General features: G+C 37.7%; 1 protein-coding gene and 1 pseudogene across 32 annotated transcripts in view; both read left to right on the top strand.

The window, feature by feature from the left end:
• Positions 1-21,014, top strand: part of SLMAP (sarcolemma associated protein) — a 148,703-nt gene that overhangs the window by 66,022 nt on the left and 61,667 nt on the right. For all 32 annotated transcript variants that reach the window (XM_053219187.1, XM_053219188.1, XM_027039071.2 and 29 more), the window contains exons 3-4: positions 13,826-13,898; positions 19,409-19,445. In XM_053219187.1, coding sequence (XP_053075162.1) covers positions 13,826-13,898; positions 19,409-19,445 — 110 coding nt within the window. The remainder of the gene's footprint in view (positions 1-13,825; positions 13,899-19,408; positions 19,446-21,014) is intronic.
• On the top strand, positions 2,389-4,901 carry LOC106968854 (rab GDP dissociation inhibitor beta-like; annotated as a pseudogene).

Genomic DNA, 21,014 nt, shown 5'->3' with positions numbered 1-21,014 from the left:
ATTTAAGACCATACTAAGAACAGCTGTGTCGGACACGGTACCGTCTGTTGCCACATCGTACCACCTCTGGTACCAAGGCATTCAGCAAACACTGAGCCTCAGCTGTAAGTAACCCACAGAGAAGACAGTTTGTTTACGTGTTTTCTCCAAGGAATGTCTGTTCTTGGCTTGCATTTCCTCAAGAGAATTAATGGTATTAATTAAGAAAAGAATGAGGTTATCAAATATATTTAGGAAATGCTTAGTTAACCAAAGGTCAACAGGACTTCTCAGAGTCTTTAGTATGCTAACATATATGCAGATCTCCACGAGGGTGACTGTTCTAGAATGTAGCTCTTTCCAAACTCCTTCCTACTCCTCCCTACTCCTCTTTCCCATATAAGTTCCCATAAGGAACACTCTTTAGGACATGTTGTAAGAAGCTTAAGAGGACAATCCTGAAATTCAGGTTATTATTACTGCACTATTATGTCAGCAACATTAGATTCTTGCAGGCTTCTTTGAAAATTTAACTATCTTTTATGTCAACTTTAAGGAAATTAAGAAGATGTCTTCATCATTTAAAATGTTGTTTCTTTTGTTATTTATTGCCTCCAAAAAGTTGACTTATGTTATGCATGGCCTCTTAGGATAAGCTTTGTCACTAAGTTGAGTACTACCCGTTTAAGCATATGCCAGGAAAAAAGTTAGACTTTGTCCCATGCTAAACAGTACTATGATAAGCTTTATATTACTTGGAAAATCCTACTGAAATTATACAACACTATAGGATAACCCCTGGATCAAAGAAGAAATCAAAAGGGGAACTTTAAACTATATAGAAAGGAAAGGAAAGGAGACTTTTATACCAAAATACAGTAAATCCTTTACTCAGATAAAAATTATAATTTTAAATTCCTTCTGTACTAAAGAAGAAAGACAATGAAGGAACTTGGCATTTAGAAGAAATTAGAAAAAGAATGAGAAAAAGAAGCTGGGAAATAAAAAGCAGAAATTAAGAAATAAGCAAAAAACTATAGAAGGCATAAACAAACCAAATGCTGGTCTTTATAAGTCAACCAACCAACCAGCAGACAATAAAACAGGTAATTCATAAGCCTTGATTCTCTTACTAGGTTAAAAAAAATACTAGCAAAAATATGTAAGATAAGGAATGAGGAAGGATACATAAACACAGATACAGGACATACTAAAAGAATTTTGAGAAAGTATTACATGTCAACCTATGGCAAAGAAGGAAAAAAACTAGAGTAAATTGTTTTCCTAGCAAAATTACCCAAGATGTAAAAAACTTGAGTAAATTGATTTCCTTAAAAGAGACTAGGAAGTTATCATGGATTGACCAGAAATAGGCCTTAACAGCTGAATTTTAGCTTATTTTTAAAAACAGATAAATTTAATGTTATTTAATCCAAACATACATAAAGGTGGAAAACTGTCAAAATCCTTAGTGCCAAATTCTGATAAAGATATGGTAAAAAAAAAAAAGAAAACTAGAACTGATTTTACTCGTGGCAATAGGTGAAAAATTCTGATTAAGGTATTAGTAAATTAACTTCAGAAATGAAGCTAGAATAAACAAAAAAGGAGATTTTATTCTAGGAATGCAAAAATGATTCAGTATTGGGGAAATCTAACCAACATCATCCACAAACTAAAACTAAAAAACACATAACTGTATAACCAGCAGGTATTGAAAACACACGATCCTTCTCTTCCCATCTTAGGTGGTGGCTGGCCTCCCTCCTCTCCAGCTCCATTTTACCTCTAGCCCTGGCTTCCCTTTCCTGTCAGGCTCTAAGGAGCCTGAGCACTTCCCATATCACTTTAGGGTGGCCTTATAGCCCCTGGCCCCTAGAGTCCCTGTGTTTCCTCCTTTCCTTGGGTGTTGGTCCCTGCCCTCCCCTTGCCATGAATGAGGAGTAAGATGTGAACTGTGATCATGCTGGGCACTGGCCTGATGGAATATATCCTGTCAGGTGTAACATCAGTGAATGAAAAGAAAATTCTTCATATTGATAAAAACCTATATTAAGGAGGAGAAAGTACATCTATAACACCTCTGGAAGATTTCTACAGAAGATTTAAAATACCAGGAGCACCACCAGCATTAATGGGGAGAGGAAAAGACTGGAATATTGTCTTAATTCCTAAGTTCCTTATGGCCAATGGTTAGCTGGTTATGATGGTGCTTTATACGTGGGCACCTGGGTGGCTCTGTCAGTTAGGTGTCCAACTCTTGGTTTTGGCTCAGGTCGTCGTCTCTTGGTTCGTGGGTTTGATCCCTACTCTGTGCTGACAATGTGGTGCCTGCTTGGGATTCTCTCTCTCTCTCTCTCTCTCTCTCTCTCTCTCTCTCTCTCTCTCTGTCTCTCTGTCTCTCTCTCTCTCCTTCTCTCCCTGCCCCTTCCCCACTTGCCCTCTCTGTTTCTCTCTCAAAATTAACTTAAAAGAATTAAAAAAAAAATGCTGCTTTATACAGAGGTTACCCGCTATCTGGATTTCAAAGTGACTGAAAGGAACTTTGTCTATAAGGGAGGAAAAAATCTACAAGATTCCTTCCACTGAAGCAGAAGCCCTGGCATCTAGCTAAATGGGACTGTTTAAAAAATGTCACTTCCCAGAACTTTTGAGAGTGTTGATCTTACGAAGACTGCAATGAGAGAGATTGACAAGAGATTTGACTTGGGACAAGATGTCATAGATTTTACTGGCCATGCCCTGGCACTTGATAGAACTGATGACTATTTAGATCAACCATGTTGTGAAACCATTAATAGATAGACTTTACGGTAAGTCTCTGGCAAGATATGGCAAAAGCCCATACCTTTATCCACTCTATGACCTTGGACAACTGCCATAAGAATTTGCAGGGTTAAGTGCTATTTATGGTGGTACCTACATGTGCCTACACCTTCAGGTAGGTAGGTGGTACCTACACCTTCAGTAAACCACTGAAGAGATAATTCTGCAAAATGGAAAAGTGATCGGTGTGAAATCTGAAGAAGAGGTTGCTTGCTATAAGCAGCTCATTTGTGATCCCAGCTATGTAAAAGACTGGGTAGAAAAAGCGGGCCAGTGATCAGAGTTATCTGCATCCTCAGCCACCCTATCAAGAACACCAGGGATACCAACCCCTGCCAGATTATCATTCACCAGAACCAAGTCAATTGGAAGTCACATATCTACATCTGCTTGATCTCCTCTACACACAATGTGGCAGCACAAGGGAAGTACATCTCCATAGTACAGTGGTGGAGACTGAGGGACTAGAGAAAGAAATCAGACCAGCTTTGGAGCTTTTGGAACCAATTGAACAGAAATTTGTTAGCATCACTGACCTCTTCGTTCCAAAAGATTTGGGAACAGAAAGCCATATCTTTATTTCCTGCACATACGATGCTCCAACTCACTTTGAGACAGCTTGTGATGACATTAAAGACATCTGTAAGAGGATGACCAAATCCAAGTTTGACTTTGAGGAAATGAAGCACAAGAAAAATGACATCTAGGGGGAAGACCAACAGCAGTACATTTTATCAACTAATTAGGACAAACTTAACTTTTGACAAATGATGTATAGTGTATGAAATCAATACTGTATTGTAAGGCCTTTTCTTTTCTTTTGTAAAAAAAATTTTTTTTAAATGTTTATTTTTGACAGAGAGAGACAGAGCATGAGCAGGGGAGGGGCAGAGAGAGAGGGAGACACAGAATTGGAAGTAGGCTCCAGGCTCTGAGCTGTCAGCAAAGAGCCTGATGTGGGGCTCGAACCCACGGACTGGGAGATCATGACCTGAGCTGAAGTTGGAAGCTCAACCGACTGAGCCACCCAGGTGCCCCTCTTTCTTTCTCTTTCTTTCTCTTTCTTTCTTTCTTTCTCTTTCTTTCTTTCTTTCTTTCTTTCTTTCTTTCTTTCTTTCTTTCTTTCTTTCTCCTCCCTCCCTCTCTTTCCTTCTTTCTTTTTTCTCTTTTCTTTTCTTTTCTTTTCCTTTCTTTTCTTTTCTTTTCTTCTTTCCTCTTTCTTCTTCAACAGACTAAGCTGCAATGCAGTATTGATTTCACATAGACTTCACTTCAATGATGTCTGGCTCCATATGGCTCCAAATGACTTCTTTACTGCAGAATAAAGCCAAACTCTGAAAACAAAACAAAATAAACAAACAAAAAACAAAAAAAGAAGAAAGAAAAGAAAACGCATTTGATCAAGTTTAGGAGTTATTACTAATAAAAATTTTAAATGAATAGAATGAATAGAAAAAATTAAGTAAGAATTCTAATTAAAATAGAATAAAAATAGCGCAAATATTATACAGGTGTAAAATGTATGAAGTAAATTTACATGTCAATAAGGATAAATTTCAAACATTATCTCAAGCAAATTACAGAAGGATATGTGTGGTACAATTCTCTTTACATAAAGCATGAATTAATGCAAAACAGTACTACATAGTGCTTTTGAATACATTTATAATAAGGATATAAAATTATGAAATCACAAAATAGTTTTTAAGGATGTATGAAAGGATTTTTTTGCATCAGTGTGCATAGAACAGAAAAACAATGGAAGCATAATTTAAAAATTGCCTGTGATGTAGCTATTAAAAAGATTAAATTAGGATTATATGAACTGCAGGGATTTCTATAAGATATATTGTTGAGAAAAGAATTACTATTAATAATTTCTATTTTAAGAGTCTCATGCTCTACCGACTGAGCTAGCCGAGCTATAATTTCTATTTTAAAAAGTGTCAGGGCACCTGGGTGGCTCAGTTGGTTAAGCTGCTGACTTCGCTCAGGTCACAGTCTCGCGGTTTGTGGGTTTGAGCCTGGCTTCGGGCTCTGTGCTGACAGCTCGGAGCCTGGAGCCCGCTTCAGATTCTGTCTCTCTCTCTCTCTCTCTCTCTCTCTCTCTCTCTCTCTCTCTCTCCCCCTGCCCCTCCCCCGCTCATGTGCACGCACTCTCTCTCTCTCTCTCAAAAAAATGAATAAATGTTAAAAAAAAATTTTTTTTTTAAAGTCTCACCAATCCCTATAAATGTATACATACAGGTGTATTTGATTGTTTGAACATAGGGATAAAAGCACGGAGGGATGCGTGTGGTCATTACTATGAGTCGTCCTGGAGTGGGTGGAGAGGAAGAGTAAAGAGGATGGAGCCAAATGAAAAAGGGTGGGGATAATAAAACTACAATTAAAAACCTTCCACTGCCTGTGACATTTATGTATATATATAAAATAATGTATGTATAAAAGGAAATTTCAGAAAATAGACAATATATGAAAATGGTTTTTTTAATACATGTATGTGTATAAAATCATAATTTTATTAAGGTGATAGGAACCTGATGTCATTGAACATACCCATTCATACTAATGTCTCTTCTATTCCAACCTCTCCAAAACAAGCTGATTTTGATGTTTGGCTTTCCACATAGTGTGACTCCAGGAAGAAAACTCACTGGTCGGTACTGTACAAATAACCTTCCCTAAAGATACAAAATATTGTAAACAAATAGGATGACATTCTAACAGGTTTTTTTTTTAAGGAAGTGAGGAAGAGAGAAAGCCAACCTATCATATTTTCCTGGAATCGGGGCCTTAGGAACCCAGTGCTAGCTATTCCTCTGTTCCCAAACTCACAAACTGCTCAGACAGAGCATGAGTTTTCTGGGTCATGTAACATTTCAATAACCCTCTGCTGCAAAGCTTGGGACCAGTTAGTTCTGTAAACTTGACATATAACTGCACTCAGTTCATCACCGAGGTCTACTTCACCAATATCTGTTCATAGGTAAGCCCCTGTGAGCAAGGGGCCTAGTATGAGCAAGGTCAGTGGTGTCTTCCTTTTGCATTGTGCTCAAACTGCCCTCAATTACTTTTACTCCCCACAATAGGCCTTGTCTTTTCTGGTCTTCAATCCCTTGCACATGCTTTTTCCTTTGGCTAGAAACTTTTCTAGGCTGGAAAAGGTGCCTTTTCATGTCCCTTTTGCACACTACACTCCCCTCTGTGTGTTTGCCTCCCTCACTAAACTGTAAGCTGCACAAGAGCAGGCAGTGTGTCTGTCTTCACTGTGGAATCCCTGTGCTCAACCTGGCACATACTGGTTAATAAATTTTAAAATGTCTTATGAATCTTATTCTACCATGTTACAAAAGTTCTTTCTACCACCTTATCTCAACTAAGATTTTGACAACCTTCCTCCTAACCCAGAAGCTTAATATGAGGATCAGAAACTGGCAACCTTCTTGTTTCCCACAACCCTTTTTATTTTGCTGTGACTCAGTTACCTCTCTTTAACCTATCTAAACTTTATTCATCTAATAAAATGGGACTCTTGATACTACTACCTACCTCAAGGTTTATGGTATGATGTTCAATGTGAATGTTGGTAAAGTGTATACAAAGTTCTCATCTCTGGGACAGGTACTTTTATTATTAACAAAACCTTTGCCAGGCACCTTAATCTCTTGCCATTAAGTCTACCTCTCTTTCTCAGTAGCTGCAGCCCCAGGCTCCTTTACCTGTCTGTCCTTTCAAACCTGTCATTGGCCATTTCAATTCTTACTAACTTCTAGACTGCCCCTTCACTCTTAGTTTTGCTGTCCTTGTTCATTCCTAGCTTTTGGTAACTTTCACCAGAAGCTTTACTTCCTTCACTTTCTAGCTGCTAGGGAAAATCACAAAGCTGATTCAGCAGAGACTGTGCCAGATTTGCTGGGGTGACTAAGAGAATCTGATGGCATGGCAGTCTTCTTTTGTTCATTTAAAAAGTGGATTCTCAGGGTACCTGGGTGGCTCAGTTGGTTAAGCGTCTGACTTCAGCTCGGGTCATGATCTCACAGTCTGTGAGTTCAAGCCCCACGTTGGGCTGTGCACCAACAGCTCAGAGCCTGGAGCCTGCTTTGGATCCCGTGTCTCCCTCTCTCTCTGCCCCTCCCCTATTCGCACTCTGTCTCTCTCTCAAGAATAAAAACATAAATAAAATAAAATAAAAAGTGGATTCTCAACCCAGGAATTATCTGTACCACAATTACTTGCAGAACTTTTAAAACTATGGATATCTGGATCCCACTCTTCAGTCCTAAGAAGAAGATTTGCAAGGTGTGGAGACTGAACATACCTATTTTTTTAAGTTTATTTATTTATTTTGAGAGAGAAAATGTGCATGCATAGGGGAGGGGCAGAGAGAGATGGAGAGAGAATCCCAGGCAGGCTCCATGCTGTCAGCAAGGAGCTCACTGTGGGGCTTGATCCCCCGAACTGTAAGATCATGACCTGAGCTGAAACTGAGTCAGCAGATTAGTCGACTGAGCCACCCAAGTGCCCCTGAACATACCTATTTTTTTAATTTTATTTTTTATTTTTTAAAATTTACATCCAAATTAGTTAGCATATAGTGCAACAATGATTTCAGGAGTAGATTCCTTAGTGCCCCTTACCCATTTAGCCCATCCCCCCTCCTACACCCCCTCCAGTAACCCTCTGTTTGTTCTCCATATTTATGAGTCTCTTCTGAACATACCTATTTTTTAAAAGCCTTGGTTGTTCTTTTGGAAACTAGGTTTAAGAACCCTGCTCAATTAAGTTTCTGGCAGCAGCTGTGTTATATGCTTTCCCTTGTCCTCGAGCCCCTTATAATTACCCTGTACATAGCTTAATTTCCCCTTCAAACTAGAACACTCTGCTGATTTCCCAATTTCTTGTATTATTCCATCATTCTCTCAAACACTCAGAATCCCGGTATTTTTTTTGAATCTTGTCTCTTCCTTACCTCTAGCAGCTGTGCCATCCAGGTCATTTGTCTCCTTTCCCTGCTCCTACTTGTTTCTCCTGTTGCCAACCTCAGGTGTTACACTAGCTCTCCCCTTCTCACTGCCATACTCTGCCAATCCATTGCCTCCAACGTATCCTTCTGTTACACTTTTGGCATTCTCCTTGTAGAAGGCTGCGCCATACTGTACAATAAAGTCTGAAATGCTTAATTGTACACTTGAGGCCCTCAAAAATATAGATTCAGTTCAGAGTTTTTATTTTGTTTCCCATTACTTTCTTGAATATATGTTAAGCTGTTAAACTAAAATAGAGGTAAGATGGTGTATAGAAAAGATTCTTTTGAATCCTGGCACTGCCACTTGCCGAAGGTATGATCTCAAGCAAGTTAACTTTAGCCTCTTTGACCTTGTCTTATCTGTCTCATCTGTCATATAAGACATAAAAATGACTATCTGCTGGTTTGTTGTAAGTAGTTAACATGTATTGTGTAATTAGCCTGGGGCCTGGCACCTAGAGGGCCTTGAAATGTATTCTTTCCCTGCTCTCTCAAGTCTCCTCCAGCTGTTACATCCTACTCTTTCTGTGCCTTTGCTCAGGCCGTTCTCTCAGCCTTTCCTTCCATTTCCAGTTTTTGAAATCTTTTTTTTTTTTTTTAGCCTTTTTAATAAATCCTTCCCCTGCCCTTGTCCATTCCAAATTCCCATAGTATACCTCTTATAGCATTTGTGAAAAATGTCCCCCTTGGTTGTTAGGTTAGATACTTCTTGTTCTCTCTACAAAATAAATTGAAATCTCCTCGAGGACAAGGACCTAGTCATAATCATGTTGGTTTTCCCCGGCTTTACCAGCATACTGCTTTGTAGCCAGCAGATTCTCACTGAATATTTAGCAAATAGGTAAAGCCAAAGAACCACTACTCCTTGTGCATAAATCAAAAAGTAAACCAACAGTAAGTATTGCTCCATTGTATGCTAGAGAAATAAAGCTGCAAATGAATTCACATGCACAGAGAAAGGATTTTTCCCACCAAATAAATAGCTAAAAACAGGATTTCTGGGAGAAACAGCTGACTCTGAGTCTAGGCAGGAAATGTACAGGGTGAGCCTAGAAGATTCTGTTATATTATAAAGCAGTGAAGCTATCTAAGACTGGTAGGATTGTGTCAGAAAACTCAGGAATTAACATGGAGTTCCAGCTGATCAAAGATGGGGCAGTTTGCACATCAAATAATAACAATGGTGGATTGAAATATATCAAATGTGCTTAAATCCATGAATTTAAATAATACAAGAAGGCAAAAAGATTTGATCACCCTTGGAAGCCTAGACAAACCATTCTGAAAACAAGTAAATAAAGAGAAGGCATAAACCGTGTATGTGACCTTTCCTATAGAAATTATTCCTGGTATATACAATTAGTTGAGAAGGGAAAGCTTTTTATTACTGTACTCCAGCTCACAAGTGAAGACAGAATGATAGAATATCAATACAAAAAAAAATCTTTAGAATTAATGTTACTTGTCTCTTCAGCGAACTTTCCCTACCTCTTTTCTGACTTAAAAAAAATCTTTAAGTCAAAAGCTTTATGAAGGGAAAAATTCAGGAATGAAAGTTTGGGAACGCTTTTATCTTAGATTGCAGTCAAAAGACGATTAAATTATTCCCCAGTTTGGAAATGTTAACACCTCTCATTTAGGTCTTGGTTTTATAAATGTTTCTTGTACTTCTTTGGTCTTCTTCCTGTTACTTCCAGTCATTTCAAGAGATCTTCCAGGGGTATCTGGGTGGCTCATTCGGTTAAGCATCTGACTCTTGATATCAGCTCAGGTCATGATCTCACTGTTGTGGGATCAAGCCCTGCATCAGGCTCTGTGCACTGGGTGTGGAGCCTGCTTGGGATTCTCATTCTCTCACTTACTCTCTCTCTCTCTCTCTCTCTCTGTCACTCTCCCTCTCTCCCTCCCTCTCCCTCTCTCCCTCTCCCCTTCCCCCACTCTCCTCACTCTCTCTCTCTCTCAAAATAAATAAATAAACATTAAAAAAAAAGGTCTCTCAAACTACTCAAATATAGAGTAGTGTTGATCTTCCTACTCAGTGCAGGAATAGAGATAGAACCAGACTACAACATATCCCAGAAGTTTCAGTCTCCCAGTCCAGGGCCTTAAACAGCTTTTTAAACTAATCACAGTGAACATGGGTCTTTTAAGTGATGTTTGTGTGAAGAGGCAATAGAAAAGGCTGACTTCATACCGTAAAGTAAATATATTAACTCAAAAGCAAAATAATCTGTGTAAGATACTAGAGATAAAAACCCACAAACGACAGCTTGGGTAGTCTTCATTTTGATTTTTAATAAAGTCTCACAACTACAAGTAATTGCAGATTTTTCTCCATAGATACCTTATTTCTTTGATTCAGACACATCTGTTTTTCATGTTTTAACATTTCTGAAATTTACATGTAGCTTATAATACATATGCATACAGGTTCCCTTGCTGTCAGAAAAAAAGCACATTCCTATGAAACCTTTTCAAAATGGCGTAAAGAAGCAATTACCATGAATTTATGTGGAAAGAGTTTTTAGAGTTCCCAGACCCAAAAAGTAACCTCTCTTAGGCTTTTCTGTTACCTTAGGACATATCTTGCTAATAGATGCACAAAATAAACTGAGATTAAGTACAGATGCTCACAGACACAGTTCAAAGTTATGGCAGTTCAATACTGAGCTGCTGAGTATAGTTTGTGGGGAAGGAGCTTTGTGGGACTGTTCTTACTACCTCTGTTAACAGCTTGCTGCAAAACAAATGCTGAATGCTGCTTACACTTTGATTTTCATAATTAGCCAAAATCCTTTCCAGTTATTTCTTTCAGTTAGGAGAACAGGTACTAATGTAGGTTTTTCATAGATGCAAAGTAATGTAACACAAACTTTTAAAAAGCAATGGGTACTTGTATTTAATGTGGCAGTGATCCTGTGGCCTCCTTAGTCTGCCCAAGAAACTTTTAAATTGTGTGATTTACAATTAATTTTGTCTTTGAATCTTGTAAATATGGTAAATAATGTTTCTGAGTGAATTTTGAGTGAAATTTGTTTACAAAGTACTTCATAGAATATTTTACAGCAGTACTTTTCCAAAGTATCTTTTTATAATACTGTACATATCATATATAAAATACCCTAATATTAGTTCCTGTGTTAAGTGTTCTGAAAACAGGGGCCAGGGATGCTCAATGGTCAAATAAGCTTGGAAAATGCATCTTACTTTTAGAGCCTCATGATGGACAAAAAGTCCTTTAAGCTCTGTGAAAGACTTATAAAAAAAAAAAAATTCTTTCCATCTCTTTTTACCAAGTATTTCCCAAACTTTTCTGACCCCCATATCCTTTTTTGTTAACACCTGCTAACACTCCATTTTGGGAAATACTGCTATGTAGAGTTGATTAATGTAAATGTTAGAACAAAACATTTTTATCAGGTAGTTTTAAATACTTGCCTGTTGCAAATTAAAAAAAAAAACTGTTCTGTGCATCTAGTTATCACAAGAACCTTTTCAAAGGCAGGGATGGCTAGACTAGATGGTCAGCTTAGTCAGACGTGATCTTTAACTGCTTTCAGTAGTACACCAACCCTGTGCTACCCAATCAGTATTAGCCCTTGATTCGTCTCACAGATTTGTACGTCAATCCAGGTGCTGGACTTTGGGGTGATAAATCTGAGCAATAGGGGGTGCCTGGGTGGCTCAGTCGGTTAAATATCCAACTTCGGCTCAGGTCATGATCTCACAGTTTGTGGGTTCGACCCCCACATCGGGCTCATGCTGACAGCTCAGAGCCTGGAGCCTGCTTCAAATTCTGTGTCTCCTTCTCTCTCCACCCTGCCCCCACTCGTGCTCTGTCTCACTCTGTCTCTCAAAAATAAATAAATGTAATAAAAAAAATTAAAAAAAAATAAGTCTGAGCAATGGAGATTCTGATGTAATATATCACAACTTGTCAGCTCTGGCACTGCAGTTTTATTCTATTAACTCACTACACCTATTTTTTTAGACTTTATTACCAACTTAGTAAATATATTGGTCAGGTGTCAGTACTCTTGGATCTTCTTGTATGGTGCTCGTGTATTTATTGTAACCTGTTTATAGTAAATCTCTGGGAGAGCCATAGAGCTGGGATGAATCTGTCCCTTCCTATGTTCTGCCAGGAAAAGGAGGGAGTTAGGTGGTTCTTGAAAGTGTAGGTGAACCCTACTGTCCTCAAAGTAAGAGATGTCTTCACCCCTGGTAATTAAAGCTGTAAAATATTAACCAGACATGTGCTTTGGCATATTCAGTAATCATTTATTAAATGCCTAGTTTGTACCAGATAACTCTCCCTAGTACAGGATTTAAAAAGTGAAAAGCAACCAATCCTTGTTCCTGTCACAGAGTTGACTCTAACTGGTGAGACAATAGTTGTATAAATGATAAATATTCATAATGCAATGTGCTCAGTATTATAAGAAGTAGATATAGGAGACTTTGGGGCCCTCTAACTCAGATACTGAGTTTGGTGAAGGAAGTAGAATGTCTGAGCTGAATGGATAAGTGGCATTTGGTGATGGAGGCAAAGGGATAAAGGACATCACTGACAGAACAGCTTGTAAAGTGCATGGAGTTGTGAAAAGTAAGGGATTTGGAGATGCAGGTAGCTTAGTCTTGCACAGGGTGTTTTTGGTAGCAGGATGGAGGATGAGGCCTGAAAGGAAGGAAGGAGCCCAATGTTTCAGGGCTGTGATTGCTGTGTTAGGCAGTTTAGAAGCCTGTCCCATAGATGGTTCCTGATTTGTGTTAGCACTTTTCAATAATAAGTTAATGAAAATTGAGTAAACTATGCTAAATTTCTTAAGTTTACTGTGTATTTCCAGATGTCAGAATAATATCCATAAGATCATCTTGGTGATTCATGGGTTTGAGCACTTAATGATTTACCTGTACCTAAATGCATTAGCTCTATTCTTAATAAGTTTCATTGAAATATAATTTACTTTCAATACTAGTTTTACAAGCACAACTCACTGAGTTTCGACAATTGTATACAGTCCTATAATTGCCACCGCCCTAATCATGATACAGTAAATTATGCATATATAGTATATTATGCATTAGCTTTTAAATTAGATTTTGGTACACTAAATAAATTAACTCTTTGAACCCTAACCCTGGAAGATGTAATCTTTGAAGGACAGAGACATAAAAAGCCATCAACCTTAAACCAGCAAAAAAGTTTTTTTTCTACAAAGCCCATATAAAAAGAGAAGCTCTTTATAAATGCTGCTTTTGGGGGGTTTTGTCTCTTGAAATCTTCAGAAGGAAGAGGAGGAAGTAAGAAGCAACAGTAAGAAATTGTCTACAAAGTGAGTGCTGTAATGTTATATAAAAATGTTTGGGGGTGAAGGAAGAAAAAGCACCAAGAATACAGAACCACAATTTTAGATACTGAACTGGAAACCTCAGACTTGAGCTCTACCAAAATCTCTGATACTTAATAACAGAGTTCAAGAAGCAGTCTCACTTGTCTGAGGTCTTGGTTTTCTCACTCATCAAATGGGGAATTGAGTGGCATATTTCAAGCTGTATTATGCAGGATGTTAGAGTTTTGTGAGGCGTGGGTAGAAGTTACAGGTTGAGGACAGGAGAACTAGAAACTAGGGCTAACTTCTAAATTGGGGAATAGTTGGAGTTAGGTTTTGATGCCAACAGATGGCAGAGAAAGTGCATTTCCTGACCTCAATTGTATTTCCGTGTATTCAGCTGACCTTTTATGGACTGTCACAGCATTGGAGGCTAGGACTTAACAATTCTCTCTGTAATTCTGCCTTGCAACTGTGATTCAGAATGAATAAAGGGGACTTTCTCCAGGGGAATAAATATTGTCATTAAACCACCAGATTTTTTTCTTTCCTGGAAGTTATTACATTTAAGAATAAAATATATGTTTGAATATGAGAGATATGAAGGTTTGTATTTTTAAAAAATTACTTTATCCATCTTATTTGTTTTTTTAACCAGTTACCCATGGGTGTATTGTTTCTACAATAAAACTTTTTCTACCAGATGGTATGGAAGCCCGGCTCCGCTCAGAGTGAGTATAATTTAGTTTTTGTTTCAACTACCTTGGTTAATAATATTCTAGATGATGGTATACTGTTAACACTTGAGGATTATTCTAATAATGGTAGAAAATTAATGCAGTGCGTTTACAATATAATATACTTCATTTTAATTCCTTTTCGTGTTAGCTACAATTCTAGTAAATAATAATGTATAAGGAGGCAGGTTATTTTGTTTCCAAAGTTAACTTTACAGTTTATATTTTGATGGATAATTAGTTGTTTTAAAATTTTTTTTTTTAACGTTTATTTATTTTTGAGACAGAGAGAGACAGAGCATGAACAGGGGAGGGGCAGAGAGAGAGGGAGACACAGAATCTGAAACAGCCTCCAGGCTCTGAGCTGTCAGCACAGAGTCTGACGCGGGGCTCGAACCCACGGACTGTGAGATCATGACCTGAGCCGAAGTCGGACGCTTAACCAACCAAGCCACCCAGGCACCCCAATTAGTTGTTTTTAAAATATTTAGGGTATGTAAGTCACTGGTGAATGATAACTGTATGAAAAAAAAATTTTTTTTTAATTTAGTTTATTTTGAGAGAGAGAGAGTACAGATAGGGGAGGGGCAAAGACAGAGGGAGAGAGAATCCCAAGCCCTGATGCAGGGCTTGAACCCACAAACTGTGAGATCATGACCTGAGCTGAAACCAAGAGTTGGATGCTTAACCAACTGAGCCATCCAGGCACCCCTAGAAATATTATTTTTAATGTTTATTTATTTATTTTGAGAGAGAGAGTGCTCACACTCGTGTGGGTGAGAATGGGAGAGGGTCAGCAAGAGAGGAGAGACACAATCCCAAGCAGGCTCTGCTCTGTCAGCACAGAGCCTGAAGTGGGGCTCCACTCACAAACCCTGAGATCATGACCTGAGCTGAAATCAAGTCTGGCGCTTAACCTACTGAGCCATCTGGGTGCCCTGAGTGATAACTGTATTTTGATCTGCATTTAATAGAGGATTCTTAAAGTATAATTCCCTCTGAAGTTAATGCCAGTGTCATCATCTTTTAGGACCTTGAGGGGTGTTGATATAGTTAGTAGCCTATTTTGATGGGAATTTTGGAGGGATTTTCCAATGCTGCATTTTTTTTTTTTTCCTGAAGCAGTGAAAGATTACTTAGAGGAAGACAAATATGAAAGAGAAGAGTTACTCATGAAATGTAAATGTTAAGATCTAAACATAAGTACATTTTAATCTTGGAGCTTTTCACAGATTATCATTATGTAGTAATCATTAATTAAACCATTTTTTTATTGGGGGGGAAGACCTTGAATATGCCAGAAGCTTTTTTCTATACCCAGCATAATACTTTTTATCCTTCAAAAGCAAAGGCAAAGATCTGAGGATGGGAGGTTAAGATAAGCAGTAAGTTGAAGGCAAAGTAGAGTAGTGAGAGGAAAGAATGAAAAAGAAAGCAGAGAGGCTCTCCTATTACCATGACAGTCTGTGCTTTCATTAGAATTACTATATATTTTGCTTCAGTTAGAAGCTACCAATTTTGGGGGCGCCTAGGTGGCTCAGTTGGTTAAGCATCCGATGTCGGCTCAGGTCATGATCTTGCAGGTTGTGAGTTCAAGCTCCGCATCAGGCTCTGTGCTGACAGCTCAGAGCCTGGAGCCTACTTCAGAGTCTGTGTCTTCCCCTCTCTCTGCCCCTCCCATGCTCATGCTCTGTCTCTCTCTGTCTCTCAATAATAAATAAACATTGAAAATTTTTTTTTTTAATTTGAATTCTCTCTATATAACCTCTGGCAAAATTATCCCAGATATAAAAAAATAAAATTAAATTAAAAAAAAGAAGATACCAATTTTTGTTAGCTTTAAGGATATCTGAAGCAAAGCAAAATTTTTTAAACATTTTATTTTATTTATTTAAATAAATCTTTTAAATATTTATTTATTAAAAAAATTTTTTTAATGTTTATTTATTTTTGACAGAGAGAGAGAGAGAGACAGAGCATGAGCTGGGGAGGGCAGAGAGAGAGGGAGATACAGAATCTGAAACAGGCTCTAGGCTCTGAACTGTCAGCACAGAGCCCAATGCGGGGCTTGAACTCACTGCGAGATCATGACCTGAGCCAAAGTCAGACGCTCAACTGACTGAGCCACCCAGGCGCCCCTAATATTTATTTATTTTTGAGAGAGAGAGAGAGACAGAGAGAGAGAGAGCACGCGTGCGAGAGTGCACACGTGTGCACAAGCAGGAGTGGGGGAGGGGCAGAGAGAGAGGGAGACACAGAATCTGAAGCAGGCTCCAGGCTCTGAGCTGTCAGCACAGAGCCTGATGCAGGGCTCGAACTCATGCACTGTGAGATTGTGACCTGAGCCGAAGTCAGACGCTTAACTGACTAAGCCACCCAGGCGCCCCTAAACATTTAAAATTCATAACAATCTGTTTCCTATTCTTTATTATAGTTTAATTATTAAAAGTACAGTTTACTTTGGAAGCTTTAATGTGACTCAGCTTTTATGAGTCAAGGGTTAAGTTTTTAAAAATAAGAATAACTATTAGTCATCTAATGATGTGTGACTTCTTAAAAACCTTGATGTTTCTGTGTGATAATGAGATTTTTCTTTCATGGAGTTAAAAACTTTGAGCAGTTATATAAAGGGTTATCTGTAATCTCAGGTTCCATCTAGTAGGGCATGTGAATTTCTCAGTCTATGTTGTGAATTGTGTCCCTGCCCTTGTTTCCCCAATGCTTTTCATCTTTGTCCTTGTTTCCTTATTGTTTGGTTTTTCTTATGTGGTTAAATATTAGCATTTAGAATTTTGCTGCCAATCTCTTTGTACACAACCTGGCTGACTTTCTGGAGAAGACGAATTTGGGACAGGCACTTCTCCAGAGCTGGAGGAAGATCAGAATAGTCTTTAGAGGCAGATGGTCTGTTTCAAAGCCAGACTCCACCTATTCTGTGACTTGAGCAGGCCTCCCTTTTCTCACTTGAAAAATGAAGATAACAGTAGTACTTGTGGAGCAGGAATTTTATGAGGAGGATTAAACAAGTTTGTGCACTTAAAGTTTTGTGTAGTACCTGGCATATATTAAGCACATGATAATCATTGACTGTTTCTATGACTGTAATCTTTTATAGCAATCAAGATATTTTTGAGTACACCAGAATTTTAGAGTTTCAGATACATTGTATACATAGCATTTAATGCTTTTAAGATCTTCACTAGATAGTTCTCAAAAAGCTGGTTATTGGAGTGTCTGGGTGCCTTGGTTGAGCATCCGACTCTTGATTTCTGCTCAGGGCATGATCCCAGGGTTGTGGAATCGAGCCTTGTGTCACGCTCCACACTGAGCATGGAGTCTGCTTAAGATTCTCTCTCTTTCCTTCTGGCCTTTTCCCTTGCTTGCACTCTCTTTCTCAACAGAAAAAAAAAGATTCTTTTTTCTTCCTTGATTTTTATTATATCACACAAATATTATTTTTTAAAGTAATCTTTACACTGAACATGGGGCTCAAACTCATGACCCCAAGATCAAGAGTTGTATGCTGCACTGACTGAGCCAGCCAGGCACCCCTGTACAAATAATTTTTAAGTGATAACAGAGAAATTGCCTGTAATTCCGCAGTCCTAACACTAAATAATGGTTTTCTTTTTCTGCATTCCCTTATTGCATATGAACTTGTTCTTAAAATCCAAACAGAATACATCTATATCCAAGATAGGTTCTGTAAAATACATGCTATACACACACAAATACTTATTACTTATGGAATGTTTAGCTGGATTTTCAGCCTTTGGTTAACTAAATTTTCATAAGAACAGAATATTTTGTACTTTGGTCACGAAGAAAAATGGAATTAAAAAACCATGAGTACTATTTGCTTCTATTTAGACTTTCTTAAGTTCATTTGCCTATATGTGCGTATCTATAGAGAAAAAGGTATATACCCCAAATGGTTACCTCTGGGTGCTGGCATTAGGTAGCTTTTACTTATTTTCTCTTGCTTTACTGCACACACATAATCAATATGTATTACTTGTATAGTGAAGAAAACAAAAGTTATGTTTAAGGTATCTATCCCATGTTTATGGGGTAGAGAGAAAAACTAAAGTTGGCATAATTTTTTAAACCTTCATTGGGCACCAGCTTTTCCAGGGCGTTGTGGTAGGTTCTGGGCATCCAGAGGTAAATTGGTCACAATGCCTAAAAACACACATGTGAAATTGAAGATATAAAGGGTTATATGATCTCAATGGGAGTCTGCACAGGATCATGTGTGTTCAGAAGGGAAGGGTGTGCTGGTTCTTAATATTCCATTTTATTCAGCATTTTAGTGTATTTGTGACTAATTGAATTGAAGCAGTACTTAGGATGTTTGTGGTTATTACAGTGGGATTAGAATTGTCATTTCTATTTTTAAGTCATAGATCAGTTTCTCATTAGTTTACACATAATTAACCAGTTGAATCTAGGAGCTTTCCTCTAGTCAACCTTCAAGGTGACCATTATCAGAGTAGCGTCTAGGATATGGAGTGATTAGCCACTGGGAGGGGACGTGCGTAGCAGCCTTGCTTCGTGTTTTCTCTACTCACCCCAACCCCCATACAGTAGCTTACAGGCATTGTAAGATAGGGCCCCTGGCTTCCTTAGCTGCTGTGTTCTCATGGAACTGGTAATAGGATCAAGTGCTACTATGTTAAAGGTACTGTTTAAAGCTCTTTATTTATATTAACACATTTAATACAGTAACCCCTGGGCTTGTTTTTATGATTATCCCCATTTTATAGAGGAGGAAGATGACACCTATAGTGCTTAGGTAACTTGCCCAAGATTATACAGCTCGTAAGTAGAGCCAGAATTCGGACCCAGGCTTCTGAGCCTGCATACTTAACTGATACACTATACTGCCTATCTGTCAGTACTTTATAAGGCTGAAGAGGCAATTAGTACCAATTGTACTGTCTGTTTGCTGCTTTAAAGAGGTATACTGAGTTTAGTTTCCTACTTACATTTAAGCTTTCATTTGTTAATGTGTGAAGGGGCTGGTGGAGAAGAACAGTAATACTGTTTGGTTAGCTAAAATTTTTCTCCTAGAGCAAGTTTCCAAATTATAGCTTTCTTTCAAATAGAACTTTGGTTTTTAAGACTTTGTGTATAGGAATATTTAATTTTAAAAGAATGTAACTTACAGATTCCAAAATTAAAAATGGATATGTAGAAGTTGTAGAGCCCAGAAATTGGCCAGAGCCCTCGTTAAATAGTGGATCCTCAAAAGGCATTTAATATGTTTTGAATTTTGAATTTGTGTTTAAAAATATATTATGTGTAAAAAGTAGATTTGTGTATTTATTACCTTGTTTTCTAAGAATGCTATGTATTTATGAAGGATTAAAAATAATTCACATTCTTTTAATTATATGAAAGCAAGTGTAGCAACTTTGGGGTTTAAGATATTCTGGTACTGTCCGACTCTGTTTCCTCTGTTGTCAGGAAATTAGATAAAAATTCTAAATTTTTCTTTTCAGTGTCATCCATGCTCCATTACCAAGTCCTGTTGACAAAGTAAGTTAGTAATGATTTTTTACAAACTAATTCAGCTATATTGCTTTGCAAAATGTTTTTGTTTGTTTTTAATATGCTTTACCTAGAAACTTATTTTTCTTCTGTAACAAAATACATGCAGTGTATATAGATATTTGGTTATTGCAGTCCTCTATCTGGAGAATTTAGGGTGGATGTTTCTTAGGAAAAAGCTTTTGTTATCTCAAGTAAATGGCTGGTTGTATAGACTAGGAGTACTTGTTTTGTGCCTAGCCAGAGGTACGAAGTGTTAGTTACTGCTGTTTATTCTGGAATACAATTCTGTCTAGAAATATTTATTAAAGCTTTCTACCCAAATATTCACCCAACATGTACCTACCCATAGAAATAACAGAAATATGGGTTTACAGGAATTGTTCTTTTATTGTCCTTGAAAAGCAGTTTTATTTAATCTGATTTGGTCAGAAACTTTGTGATAATTACTTGTTAGTATTTCCCTCAGAAATAATGGTGTAATAAACTATAGATATCATTGCTTCATAACAAAAAAAAAGATGTCTTTTGACATTAATGTAGATGTTTTTTCTTAGTGTACTAATTAACTATTGGGAAAATATTTTACATTTTTTTCTTCCATGTGGATAAAGACTGAAAGCCTGCCTGAAACTGAAGTTCTCTGTTAAATTCCTTTTTTAGAAGTAAAAGTGGCTAATCATCAAGTTCAGCAATACCAAGAATTATTTCAGAAGTAAATAATGACCTTGCCAATATAAGACTAACTTTTAAAAATAATGCCACGTCTCTGAATTCTAGTTAGCATATTTAAAAAAATATGCTTTCTGAGCTTAATCGGAAATGATGCTATTAACATCATTAATAAGTTAATACATAAGACTTAGTAGTATTGATATGAGTAAATGTTACAGCAGCCTATTAGTACCTTCTTTGGTGGGGGTGGTGGTGTGTGTGTGCGGAGAAATAATGCCAAGGTTATATGTTCCACACTTGGGGGAAACCCTGATAGAAGGTAATTTTTCCTAATACACTTGAATTCTAAGTATTTTTTCTACAATTTATAGTTTAAATACTATTATTTACTATCTTTTTCTTCTTAAACCTACCTATAGTTTAAAGAAGAAAAAAAGACAAAGCTATTTTCTTTCTCTTTCTTTTTCTTTTTCTTTTTCTCTTTCTTTCCTTCTAATTTTTTTTTAATGTTTATTCGTTTCTTTCATTTGTTGAGACAGAGAGACAGAGCATGAGTTGGGGAGGAACAGAGAGAGAGGGAGACACAGAATCCGAAGCAGGCTCCAGGCTCTGAGCTGTCGGCACTGAGTCCGATGCAGGGCTTGAACCCACAAACCATAAGATCATGACCTGAGCTGAAATTGGATGCTTAAGATGCTTAACCAGCTGAGCCACCCAGGCGCCCCTCTTTTCTTTCTTTTCTGTTTTTTTAAAGAGACAAACCTATTTTCATTGCCTCTGGCCATTGGACAAAGCATTATATTTCCTGTCCTGTCTCTCCCACACCCTCACATACAAATAACATTTTGAAGATGGCTGCCTCAGAATGAATTATGACTGTTG

Source organism: Acinonyx jubatus, chromosome A2, assembly GCF_027475565.1.
Source record: "Acinonyx jubatus isolate Ajub_Pintada_27869175 chromosome A2, VMU_Ajub_asm_v1.0, whole genome shotgun sequence".
Lineage (NCBI taxonomy): Eukaryota > Metazoa > Chordata > Mammalia > Carnivora > Felidae > Acinonyx > Acinonyx jubatus.
This window is presented reverse-complemented; position numbering and strand designations above follow the sequence as displayed.